Raw genomic sequence first — 13,069 nt, forward strand, 5'->3', positions numbered from 1 at the left:
ATTTTCTTCCTCACGTTGGTCAGAGATGTTGCTTGCCAACTTGTGCCAAACAGCATCTACCAGTCATTTGTACATATGTTTGGTTTGTCTCTTTTTGTGTCAGATGCGTGTTTGTATTTGCATCTTCATATTATCTGCTTGTTTTGCCGAACTGCAGTTACACTATTCCGGTTCATTCATCAACTACCGCTCTATCCTCCACACGAGGGTCGTGGGGCTGCTGGTGCCAGTCCCAGCTGACCTATGGTTTAAGGCGGGTACACCCTGGACAGGTCGTCTAACCCAGGACCAAGATGTCAGCTTTTTGTAGCTATTTACTATTCGCTATTTTGTAGAGTGGAGTTACTCGGCAGTGTTGTGTTTTAATCAGCTCTGCTACTCAGTGACGTCAGAACTGCAGCAAAATCTCGGGACTATGTTTTCAGCCGTTTATCTTCGTGAAAAGCGGTGACTATTTTCTTGGCAGGTAGTCAGTTTGCAGGAAGGCTCACAGTGGTGCATTAGAGTAGCCATTCCCAAACCATTCCCATTTTGAATATCATGTGTCAATACACAAGACTGAGGTAAACATATTATTTATTTCAAAAACTGGTGGAAAATATAATTTTGTCCATAATAATTCAAACACATGAACATTTATTATGGTCTGGTTATTGTTGAGTTTAATTCGAAAGCCAAAATTACATTTTATTTGTATTTTATCACCTCTTATCTGCAGTACCTTCATGGTCCACCAGGTGGCCCAGTAGTCATTAGATTAGAGTTTTGAGGAGTCATTGCAAACATTCAACTTCATAGGCAGTGGCAGCATTACTCTCAAAAATATCCTGTCCTGATAGGCTGAACAAACAAAGAACATGCATACGTTTAGATCTACTAATAGTAAGTAAAGGTGGTAAGTCCAGTCTAGGTACAAGAATATAGATTCATGTGACGTGCTCTCATGAGATAAAGATCTCCTGGGTGTAAACCTTTTAGACATCAGTTCAATGGTGTTTCTGTATATATTTTATACTACAGACAGAGGGTCTTTACTTTTGCCGACATTACTGTCAGTGATGTCACGTATGAGAAACAGCCATTCTAGTTCAGTAGTATACCACTAGATGGCTAAGTTTAAATACAAATACATTTTAGAGATGATTCAGCCTAAAGTTAACCCTAACATCAGTTTCCTCTCGTGATGATTGCTGCTGATTCTAATAAACTGCTTAAACTAAACAGTCGGAGCAGACAAAGTGATGTTAACACTGCATCTCGAGGGCCAGGAGTTTTCCCAGACTTGCTTCTGTGAGCAGGGTTAGGAAAATGTGCGGCAAGATGAAATTCACATTAACTTTGTGGCCATTTATTTTGAGGTTTTCCAGTGAGAATAAAGTAACCAGGCTTTATTTAGTACATTTAGGACTCCATCAGGCTTTAACAGTTGGTTACCTAATGTTGCAAGCAGCAGATTTACACCTTTGACCGCTATCATCGTCTCCAATCTAACAGCAACATAACTCATAGTAATGTACCTGCTTCTTGTTTAGACCTAACAAGGTGACAGTCTTTCTTGCTCTATGTGCATGGTGTGAATTAACCCCCTGCATTGCTTATCTGGTGGGTCTTGATGTGCCAGACGTGTTGTGGCTTTTTATTTTAACATTTGTCTTGATTACCTCGAGGTCTAAAGTGCATACACATTAGGGCTCTTTTTACTCTTCAGAGAAACACTTAAGCGAGGTTGAGTTGGTCGTGTGAATATTGTGACATACAATATTTTTAATGCAATGTTTGATAAAGCAGCATCAGCAGCAGTAATTTCTAAGTAAACAAAGCCTGGTTATGATGCTGCAGGGCTGGTGTGTGTTGGGATAAACGTGTCAGTTTCTGAGTAGTAAGTCAAACTCGAGTGCAACTAGGCGTGGGACAATATGATTAGGATTTTCAGTCAGGAATTTCTGTGAGAAATTGTGCACAAATGAAAGCTTAAAGATGCAGAGGAAACAGCTGGACCAATTACTAATGTTCTAAGTCTTAGATCATAAATAAATATAGATATCAATCATGAAATCCTCCTTTAAAAGATGCATGTTCTCCCTTGTGGCATTTTCAAAATAGGTCACTAGGACTCGATGTTTGTGAGTCATATGAAACTTCCTTGTCCACGACTATGCCATTAATTGATATTTACCACCATCAAATCATTTTAAGAATGTTTTATATAATCTCATATATTGTCCCATTCCTATTTACAACATTATGTTACTTGTTATGTGTGGTTAAATGTATTTTTGAGCTGTATGTGTGGAATCTGTTACCGTCTCCATCATTGTGTTATTCCTTGTTTTCACTCCCTGTGCATTTGTCACACCTGGCCTTGTCTACGCGTTATTATGTTCCCATTATTTGTGAGTGACTGAGTGACTGAGAGAAAGAGAGAACAGGAGTTTATACAAGTGCATCCACTCCATCATAATCTATCTGTCTCAATGTTTTAATGTTTGTGTGTGTGTGTATGCAGCCAACAAAGAGGAGGTGGTCCAGAAAGCCCGTCCAGTCTCCAGTGATGTAGGAAGCACCAACCCAAATTTCTCTGACCTCATGGATGAGTTCATCCAGGAGAGACTGAGGACCAAGGGAACAGTAGTCAGTGCAACACGAACACACAAGATAAGTGTCTGATTGTCTGAAACACATGGACGCTTCAAACCCTGCTTGCTCCTTGACGATTCACAGGGCCGTCGTGGCAGCAGCCCTGGGAGTCTGGAGGTTCCCAGGGACCTACCTGAACTCCTGGAGGCAGGTCAGAGTCCTGGATCGCGACCATCTGATGATCCACGGCCCATCGATGACCCTGGGGTTCCCTCTGAGTGGACATCACCTGCAAGTGCCAGCGGTTCCGATATCATCAGCTCAGACAGCCAGTCCGACTCCTTTAATGCCTTTCAGTACTCCACCTGCAAATTTGATAGTAAGGAACCAGGGAAATATCCTGGATATATTTTAAATATAAATTACCATGAGGGTTAATGCAGAAGAACCTGTACACACAATTAATTATTAATCTATTTTAAAAAGAGCATCTTTAAGTAATAGAAGAAATACATACCAGTTATCAAGAGGAACTCAGGTTGTTAGAGATGATTTAGTTTAATACACTGTCAAATAATCTAGATTAAGAAACTGCAATGCTTCAGCAACCGTTTTCGGCATATTTTGACAGATTTAAAAGAATGTTTCGTATTTCCTGAATCTTTCTTAAGCCCTAAAACCCTAATATATAATATAATATAATATAATATCATTTCTAATAACACTCTGTGACACACGTTTGTTCTTTTTGTAGATTTTACTTTCAGTTCAGAAGCCTGTGGAGGTGGATCTGGAGAAGGCCGGGGAAGCTCATTGGACCAGGACAGTCTGGGCGGAGGTGCTGCTTGTGAGGAACATGAAGTAGCCAGTTTAACTACACTTCACCTCGACTCTGAGACCAGCAGCCTCAGTCACACCGTCACTGTTACAGGTATGAACTGTAGAGACGTCACGACGACGACTTTAACCCCGTTTGTGTAGAGCTTTCATATTTACACAGACCAGCTTTCTGAAACAGGTCACTGGTTCTTTGGCTCCATCATCTATCAGAACGTGTCTCTGCTTCTTTTTCTTTAATCCGTGTCATGCTTGTCCTGTTGGCTAGGTTCTGAAAGTGCTTCCCCGATGCATTCTCTTGGAGGCTCTCGGTCCCAGACGCCGTCTCCTGCTACGCTGACAGCCGAGCACTCTGATCACAGACACTCCCACTCTCACACACACCTGCAACTGGACCAGAAGCTCCACAACTCTGTCCTGCAGACACCCGATGACCTAGGTAATAATGTTCAGACACAGTCTTAAACATTTACTGATTGTCATTTTCTAAATGACGAGCAAAAGTCACTGCTTTGCTTGATTGATTCTAGAAACCAGTGAGTTCCCCAGTGAGGACTGCAGCGTGATGGCGGGCGGTTCTCTGACCGGTTGGCACGCAGATGTTGCGACTGTAATGTGGCGTAGGATGCTGGGAATCCTGGGGGACGTGAACAGCATCAAAGACCCAGAGATTCATGCTCAGGTCTTTGACTACCTGTGTGAACTGTGGCAAAACTTGGCCAAGGTAAATACTGACACACACAATTGAAGGTGATGTATGTAAAATATACACAGTAGTGACATTTAGTGTTTAAAACTCTTACAGCGATCCCAGTTCAATTTAGCATGTTTCCTTAATCTTATAATCACATGTAATAGTCATTTTAAGCCCTAGTACACCTGTAACACACAACTACAACAAAACACCCACCACAAAGACTCTTGTTTTTTCTCGTTTCAGATAAGAGATAATTTGGGTATCTCTCTGGACAACCAGTCCTCTCCACCTCCTCCTGTCCTGATCCCACCACTAAGAATTCTCACACCCTGGCTCTTTAAGGTACTGAGTGACTCCTGTAGCATCTCAGTAAATCCATGACTTTTGTATTTTATTTTCCTTGATAGACGGGAATTTGATAGATGAAAGACAGCATTTGAGTGCACACAGTGACATCTACAAAAGATTAATCAGCGTTCATGTATGTCCCGGTGTGTCTGTTAATGCTCACCTCACACGTATTCTCTGTGTGTTTGTGTGTGTATTTCTTTAGGCCACCATGCTGACAGAGCGTTACAAGCAGGGGAAGCTTCACGCCTACAAGCTGATCTGCAGAATCATGAAAAGGCGACAAGATGTTTCCCCTAATACAGACTTTCTTACACACTTCTACAATATCATGCATCAAGGGCTGCTGCACCAAGACCAGGTAGAGTCTCAAGAAGACAAGTCAAACACTATGTCCCATTTATATTTGAAGATGTTGCAGGAACAAACTATTTAACTGCTGGGGTAGTGCATGCTGTATATGAACGGGATTGTACGAAGCCCATTATAGCTCTGTAACATTTTTTAAAGGATATCGTGAACACCATTATCAAGCACTGCAGTCCCAGGTTCTTCAGTATTGGTCTGCCTGGAGCCACCATGCTGATCCTGGACTTCATCATTGCAGCCTCGAGAGTCACTGCCTGCTCCTCACTCAATGTAAGAACCACAGTCACTCTGGTAATTTTTTTGTGTTTGTTTTTAGTGAATCAACATTGTCCTTGTATACATCTTTGTCCCATTTTTCTCTTTGTTTTCTCCTCCTCCTCCAGGCTCCAAGAGTTGAGGCTCAGATCCTCCTTGGATCTCTCGTGTGTTTTCCTAACTTGTATGGAGAACTTCCAGCCCTTCATCCCACCACAGCGGACGTGGTGCTTACCAAGTTCCCTGATGTCAAGGTTGGTGGAAGCAAAACTACACTTTTCATTTGTTTAATAGAGCAAGATTATTGAATATTTATTTTTATATATATATATGTATGTATGTATGTATGTATATATGTATATATGTATATATGTGTATATATATATGTGTGAATGTTATAGAACGTTTATATAACATTTCATATAACTTTAGCCTTGTAATCTTTAGACATTTTAATGCAAATGATATCTAGCAATGCATAGGATCAAAACACTATATAATCCAGGTCAGTCAACACCTCGCCACCGTTGCCTGCTTTGACTGTCCACAGGGGGTCTCCGAACCAAACTAATAGGTTAATGTCTCATCAGCCATTCGTGTACCAGACCAGAGCTATGGGAGAATTGTTGTTGTTCTTGTTGTTGTTGCTGTGTGAACACTTAATGCCATGCATGGCAGCACCTCTGGCCTGCTCACTGCCTTCTTACAAGGTACAAACTTGTTTTGAATCACAAAGCACTCATTAATACTGACCGGACAGATGGGACCAGTGAATGTGCAAATGTGTCTGAGCGCGGTTGTGTAGATGTGTCTGTGCAGTGACTTCATATCCGTGTGTGTGTAATATATACATATATGATATGATCATAATTCCACAAATCACTGTTATTATCACCTTAAAAACACTTAGCATACGTCGTCATTACATTACTATGTTGCTCATGCAGATGCACATACACACACAACCACTGGTGAAGGTTTTGTAAAAGGTTCATAAATAGTGTTTGTACGCTATCTGTATTTTTCAGGAACACGTTATCAAAACCATTCTGACCTCTGCTAGAGACGAACCCTCTGCTCCTGCTAGGTAAATGAAATTCATAATAGTTTTGATTTGTTTTAAGTTGACTTTTTAATCTTTTGTCTTCAATGCCCATTCTTTTTTCTTTTTTTTCTCTCTTTGTCGAATACTTATTTGAGAGGATTTTTGAACATCTGTTGACTGTTTACTTTTTTACTGTTTATTCAGATGTGTGGCTTTATGCAGTCTGGGTATCTGGCTGTGTGAAGAGCTGTCTCACGGAACTCAACATCCACAGATCAAAGATGCCCTCAACGTCATCTGTGTCACCCTGAAGGTCTGTCACAACTCAAATTTGTTCCTTCGTTGTGTTGCATTCAGACTCTTAAGTTTCAGCTGAGCTCTAAACTCAAACAAAAAGTTTCCTGTTGCAACATAAATTATGAATGCAGCCATTTCCTGTTCTCAAACTTTCTCCCTAATGACCATGGTGCTTTCTCTGTCTATGACAATGATCCAGGGAAATAAGACCAAAGCGATGACTCTGAATCAAACATCTTCTACTGGCTGCCTGTTTTATTGTCATTATCATTCATAGGGCATCTCATGATTTACTACAGATTGTCCGCTATGTAAATAAAGGGTGATTAATATTTAAAAGCACATTAAATCTTAATCTTAAATCTTACTAGTACATATTAAAACCAGATCTGCAGGGGGTTTGTTGGGCTTGTTTGGCTTACATCGGTTAGCACAGACCCAAAAATCTTGATGCATTAAAATATAGTGGCTGGCTACTGGCTGCTGAGAATGTGATTGTGTTAAACATGACAGCCAAAGTCTGATGGAAAGCATTGCTGGAGATGATTGTTGAGGTTGGAGAAATTGCCGCAGTTGGTGTCGTCTGTTTCAGGCCAACAGACTGGGAGGCCTGTGGATCAGAATAATACTGTCCAACATTGACCGTCTCATCTTTAGCCAAGTGGCTCAAGATGGACACACACACACATACATACCTTTTCCTTTCCACTTTGGAATCCCTAGCTTTTGTATCGGCAGCCAATGGCCTGCTAAGACACAGTGGCACACACACTCACTGCATTTACTCACTCCTGGGAGCAAACCCTGGACTATCAATATGTTTGGTCCTCCTTCAGATAGGAGACTAATCTAGGGGGAATGCTGCAAGCTGTGGCGCACACACACACACACACACACACAACTTCACACTTGCTTGTAGGTTCAGTTAGTGGCTTTGCTGCATGCAGTTACACAAACATACACAAAGATTGAGGGGGATTACCATATTTCCACGCTGAGCCACTTCTTTCTGTTGTCTGACTTCCCCGTCCTTGTCACCTGGAATCTTATTTAGGTGTTGATCTACATTAAGCTTATCTCTTCTTGATGAACAACCTGTATTTTGTTAAGACAGTTAATAGTAAACCCTGCAGTACATCCTTATAAACATCCTGTTTTTCAACAAACCTACATGCATAAACATGTTTTATAGTAGTAATGATAATAACAGGCTAAGCTTCTTAAATGTGAATATTTCCTGGTTTATTTGCTTCATATAAACAAAGAAATCATTAAAAACTGAATCATTTTGGTTTGCTGACAAAACAAGACATTCGAAAACATCACTTTTCGACATTTTTTGGCCCAAAGGATTACTCGATTAATCGTGAAAATAATCAACAGATTAATCGATTATGAAAATAATTGTTAGTTGCAGCTCTAATGATGATAAACTATATTTATCTTCCAGTACCCCAATAAGAACGTAGCACTGGTGGCATCAGACATCCTTCACCTGCTCATCAGTCATGTGGATCATCTTCAGAAATTCCCCCCTGACACTCCAAAGAAGATTGTAGAGGTGAGTGACGGATCACCTTTTGTAAAGCACCTTAAAATACTTATTATTTCTGAATGTGGGTTTTAATGTCATGTGTTTGTTTTTCTCAGATTCTGATTGCAACCATCACATTCTTGCTGCCGACCACAGAGTCTTCTCCTCATGAACTTGATAAGAGGGTAACATTCACACACAAGCATTCTCTTTGACACTTTATTTCTCACTTTTCCTCTCTTCCTGTCCTTTATCTGAAAGTAGCCCTTTATTTGCTCTGTTTTTTCTTTGCAGCTGGTCGTTTCCTTGCTCTTGTGTCTGTTGGACTGGGTGATGGCTCTGCCCCCGAAGACTCTGCTTCAGCCTGTACAAACACGGAGTCCTCCAGAAAAAGACCAGCCCACCAAGACACTGCTCAGCTGTATTTATAAGGTTAGCACAGCCCCTTTTCCACTGGTCAGAAAACCCACTAAAGCCTGTTAACATCGGTCTCTTGTCTGCATTGGTAATGCTTACAATCAGCACACGGCTTTTATTGGCATGACATGACTTGATACACACCATTCAAGCAGTGAAATCATTCAGTCACTGCTGAAGTGAAAGAGATAAAAGTGTCCTCTAGTCATTACTTGTTTTAGCGGCTTCTCTCCTGTTTTAAAAAAACAGAAACAACCTGTATTTACTGACTCATTTTGGTGTGAAAGAGGTGTCTTTGTTTGAAGGCGGCAGAGCCAGTTTATCACAGTTTATTACAATACATTTCACTCCTGTTATTGTAGAAATCCAAAATGTGTACTTCAGTCACCAAAACATAAGTGTTTTTAGTATACAGATCATTGCAGTATGACTAAATATTAGTATTCTCTTTTTTTTTTTTATCCCTGCCCAGGTCTTGCATGGTTGTGTGTATGGAGCGCAGTCTTTCAGCAATGCCAAATATTACCCGCTGCAGCTGTCTGACCTGTCAAGTCCAGATTATGACCCATTCCTGCCGTTGGAGAGCCTCAGAGAACCAGAGCCACTGCACAGCCCAGACTCGGAACGCTCAAGCAAACTTCAGCCGGTCACGGAAGGTGATTTGTCTCATGCTCCGGACGTGCAACATCATTTAAGAACCCACTGTGGCCATCGTCTGGAATCATCACCACTGGCTTATAATATACTGACATTAGCATGCAGATGCTGTTTGTAATTTATACATTTGCTCATATGCTGTCTTATACAACAACAAAAAGTCTCAATGCATGCAAGTGTTAAACAAAACACAAAATAACTGCAGCTAATCACTCAAGATGGAAGATGGTAGCTATGTGTGTGTCTGTATGTGAGCGCATCCGTCTGTGTCCGTGTGAGAGAGTGAATTGTCCCCTGCTGTGGTCCACCAGGACACAGTGACTCCTCTAATGACTGGAGCACCTTGATAGATCATGTCTCTTCTCTTCTCTTCTCTTCTCTGCTCTGCTCTGCTCTGCTCTGCTCTGCTCTGCTCTGCTCTGCTCTTCTCTTCTCGCTAAATAAGTACTGTCTTATTTTACATCATTGTTTTCTGCTATTCTTCTCTCTTTCTTTTCTTTTTTCCTTTCCATTCCTTTCTTTTCAGTTCTTTATTCTGTGTGTAATGATGTTGATCAGCCCAGTGTGTGATGGCATTGGCTTCTTCTCAGCATGGGGTAAACCATGTATACAAGCTGCATGTGTGTTCATATCCTTACCCCTTGTTTTTGGGTAATACCTGAAGTTTTGTTGTAGCTCATGGTCTAACTATCGGGTCTGATGGTTAGAACTTTACCTTAATAACAAAATTAATAACTGCCTGTGTTTAACCTCTTCTCTCTGCAGTCCGCAGCCGAATTCAGCAGGGCCTGGTTTCCATTGCAGCCAGAACAGTTATCACACACCTGGTCAACCATCTTGGACATTATCCCATGTCTGGAGGACCAGCTACTCTGTCTAGTCAGGTACATTTTTTGTAATGTAATGACCCTCACAAAACGATATGGTGATAGTTTTCACCAAAGTTTCCTTGTCCCGTTTTCCAGGTGTGTGAAAACCAGGACAACCCGTTCTGTGAGAGCGCCGATCTTGGACCAGAACTTTTCCATTCACCAAACCTGCAATTCCTGGTTCTGAACGGGTCCACACTACTCTCTGTGCTTCAGGTGACATCTGAGAGAAAGTTCTCCTGGTGTTGTTTCAATCTTTGTATGATTTAAAAAAAATAATAAATAAATAACCAAAACTACAGACCTTGTCCTCGAGATGAAGAACAATGTGCACAGTTGAGTTTTGCAAGACAGCTGAAGAATATATTGTTTAATGACTCCTCCTGTCTTCCTCTATGTCCCAGATCCGGTCAGAATCTGGCGTACCAGGAGGTGGAATGACCGCGGGTTTGTCCTCTGCTCCCGTTTGTGTTCGTGTGATCATTCGAGATGTAGCTGGAAAACACTCGTGGGACTCTGCCGTCCTCTACGGGCCTCCGCCGTGTTCTCCAACCAGCCCTGCCCACACACTTTCAATGCACACACAGTCACCTCACAGTGTGAATCTTCATTTACGCAACTCACCAGGAGGGCCACCGAAAAAGATGGGACTAAAGAGAGAAGGCAGTGAAGAGGAGAGGAAAGAGGAGAGGGAGCTAGAGGAGGGGATGGAAGGTGAGCGGCAAGAATTTCAGACAGAGGGCGAGGAGGAGGGAGAAGAGAGAAAAGTCTTTGAGGAGGAGAAGGGAGAAGGAGGAGGGGGGAATGAGGAGCAGGAGGAAGAAGAGAAGGAGCATAGAATGGATGGGGAGGAAGAGCCAGTGGACTCAGGCTTGGAACAGATTCTAGCTCCGCCACTGGCTAAACGTGTGTGTCGAGAGGCGGTGCCAGCATGGGATTCACTGAGAGAAGGTGATGATGCACTGGATGAAATGCTGCAGTATCTGGGACACTCGAGTCCTGAGTGTCTTCAGAGAGCAGGTACACACACACACACACACACAAACCTTCTCATTTGAATATTTAAAAGTGTTATTCGCTGCCTTGACAAAACTACTTTTCCTTCTCGGTTGGACGCCGCAGGGACGCCGCTCAACATCCCGGCCGCTCCTCCAGTTTGTGTTTCAGAGAAGCAGGAAAATGATGTGATCAATGCCATCCTCAAGCAGAGTGCTGCGGAGAGAGAGTTTGTCCTTCATGTGCGTAGTGTCCCATAGTCCAGTTCTTTTATTGTAATAATAATAATGATAATAATATTTAGTCTTTCGTTGGCTCCATTTAGACCTGGTGTTCACATCTGTCCTGAGAGATCCCAAGGATCTGTGGACACCTGTTCACACCTGCACATTTATGCTGGATCTGTCTTCCCTTGCCCTTTAGTTAAATGCACACTGACGTCATGTCTGACAGTACAGACGTGTCTGCTTGTGACATAACATAACAATAAATCAGCGTTTCAGCGCTGACTAGGATTAAGAAAAATAAAGAAACTGCAGCGCGTCAGAGGACATCAGCTGAAGAGGCGGTCTCTAATCCAATTGACTGCATTTGTATATTTGACACATTCAGGATGGACTGAATGTGACCTGCACTTCTGCACATGACTGATGTCAATGCCAGGTCTAAACAATTATTACTTCCCCAAACATCAGGAAGCTGCCTTTTTTTTGATTTGACACAAATAATTATGAGAATTTGTTCTATTGTTCCAGTCTCCATGGACTTGTTGACATAGCACAGATTTAAATTACACTGATCCACTCAGTTTAGCGGCTTCAGTTCAGAGTCTGGGTCTTGTGTGTAGGGTTAGTCCAAATACCTGATGTTATGACTAGAAAGAATTATACTGCTTGTTGATTTGTTCTTCAGTTATTATAAAGACAATTATAGATACATGTGACCATGTTATATATAGGTGTATATGTTAAAATATATCGAGTTCTTTGCTCAGTTTCCATGATTTTTATTTTCCAGTGCAGTTCTTTGTATGAAAGTGAAATCTTGAATGTTTCAGAGAGGTGAGGAGTTGAACATGAGGGCAGTGCAGCAGACTGAACCGGACACCCAGACTCCACAATCTGCCTTTTACTACTGCAGACTCCTGATCAACATACTGGGTCTCAACTCCTGGGAGAAGAGGTGAGACCTCGCACAGACCGGACTCTGTTAGAAATATCTATAAAAACAAACAATGCTTTAATGATATCCTGTATTCAAGCTGGCAAGGGCACAGCAGATCTGCTGGACCATGTTATCCCATATTCTTAAGAGCTTTTCTGGTCTTTATATCACTTCTGCAGCTTTCATTACATCTGCTCACTTTTTCTGTATTATTATTCCTTTTGCTTTTACATTTTTAAAGGGGGAAAAAAAAGCCGAAAAGATGTGTTTGTGTGTTTTATGCCTGAGGTTTGGCTGGATAATTAACACATGGAGTGGGTGGGAAGTCCTTTATAAATTTTTGTTCCCTCTAACAAATCAAATGCATGTTGAATGCAAATGAGCCAAAAACGCGACAGTACTTTGAGCTAATTAGGTTTTCTTTCACATGGCACACCATTACATCTTCTCAATGACTCTGGGCTAAAATACACCATGTCAAGGTATCACTTTAAATGTGTCTGGACAGCTAATGGACACTCATCGCTCCTTATGCTTTATCCAGAGAATTACACTGCCTTCATTCAGACCGCACAATAGACTTTTTAACACGGTTCGTGTGTGCGTGTGTGTGAGACACACACAGAGGGAGAGATGAGCATAGTACGCTATTGATCAAACTCAACCCATTTGTGGTTAAAATAAAAGGCGGTAGTTGAAGAAGGGAATGATGGATGGCACATCATAATGCAGGACGAGTAAGGGCACATGTAGATGCAGAAAAATAATAATAAAAAAAGCAAAAACGAAATGGAACCAAAACAAGTGAGTGAATGTGGAAAAAAAATGAACAGAGGTTAGAGATAGAGATAATCATCTGTTAATGTGCCCTTATGTCTCTCCAGGTATTCATACAGCACATTACAAACATGAGGATACTGACGCACCCGAGTGTGTGTGTGTGTGTGTGTGTGTGTGTGTGTGTCTTTGTCCTTTCATGCTTTTTCCCCCTATAATCCAGGATGTAA

At 41.6% G+C, this 13,069-nt stretch overlaps 1 protein-coding gene across 7 annotated transcripts in view; it reads left to right on the top strand.

Annotated features, from left to right (window-relative positions):
- Window positions 1-13,069, top strand: part of ralgapa1 (Ral GTPase activating protein catalytic subunit alpha 1) — a 53,144-nt gene that overhangs the window by 13,759 nt on the left and 26,316 nt on the right. For all 7 annotated transcript variants that reach the window (XM_044047552.1, XM_044047556.1, XM_044047558.1 and 4 more), the window contains 20 exons: window positions 2,507-2,631; window positions 2,722-2,956; window positions 3,332-3,508; window positions 3,683-3,853; window positions 3,945-4,138; window positions 4,355-4,453; window positions 4,665-4,820; window positions 4,970-5,098; window positions 5,212-5,337; window positions 6,112-6,170; window positions 6,333-6,441; window positions 7,876-7,986; window positions 8,076-8,144; window positions 8,254-8,391; window positions 8,849-9,032; window positions 9,799-9,917; window positions 9,999-10,118; window positions 10,307-10,922; window positions 11,025-11,140; window positions 11,956-12,080. In XM_044047552.1, the coding sequence (XP_043903487.1) occupies window positions 2,507-2,631; window positions 2,722-2,956; window positions 3,332-3,508; window positions 3,683-3,853; window positions 3,945-4,138; window positions 4,355-4,453; window positions 4,665-4,820; window positions 4,970-5,098; window positions 5,212-5,337; window positions 6,112-6,170; window positions 6,333-6,441; window positions 7,876-7,986; window positions 8,076-8,144; window positions 8,254-8,391; window positions 8,849-9,032; window positions 9,799-9,917; window positions 9,999-10,118; window positions 10,307-10,922; window positions 11,025-11,140; window positions 11,956-12,080 (3,178 nt within the window). The remainder of the gene's footprint in view (window positions 1-2,506; window positions 2,632-2,721; window positions 2,957-3,331; window positions 3,509-3,682; window positions 3,854-3,944; window positions 4,139-4,354; window positions 4,454-4,664; window positions 4,821-4,969; window positions 5,099-5,211; window positions 5,338-6,111; window positions 6,171-6,332; window positions 6,442-7,875; window positions 7,987-8,075; window positions 8,145-8,253; window positions 8,392-8,848; window positions 9,033-9,798; window positions 9,918-9,998; window positions 10,119-10,306; window positions 10,923-11,024; window positions 11,141-11,955; window positions 12,081-13,069) is intronic.

Source organism: Solea senegalensis, linkage group LG16, assembly GCF_019176455.1.
Source record: "Solea senegalensis isolate Sse05_10M linkage group LG16, IFAPA_SoseM_1, whole genome shotgun sequence".
Lineage (NCBI taxonomy): Eukaryota > Metazoa > Chordata > Actinopteri > Pleuronectiformes > Soleidae > Solea > Solea senegalensis.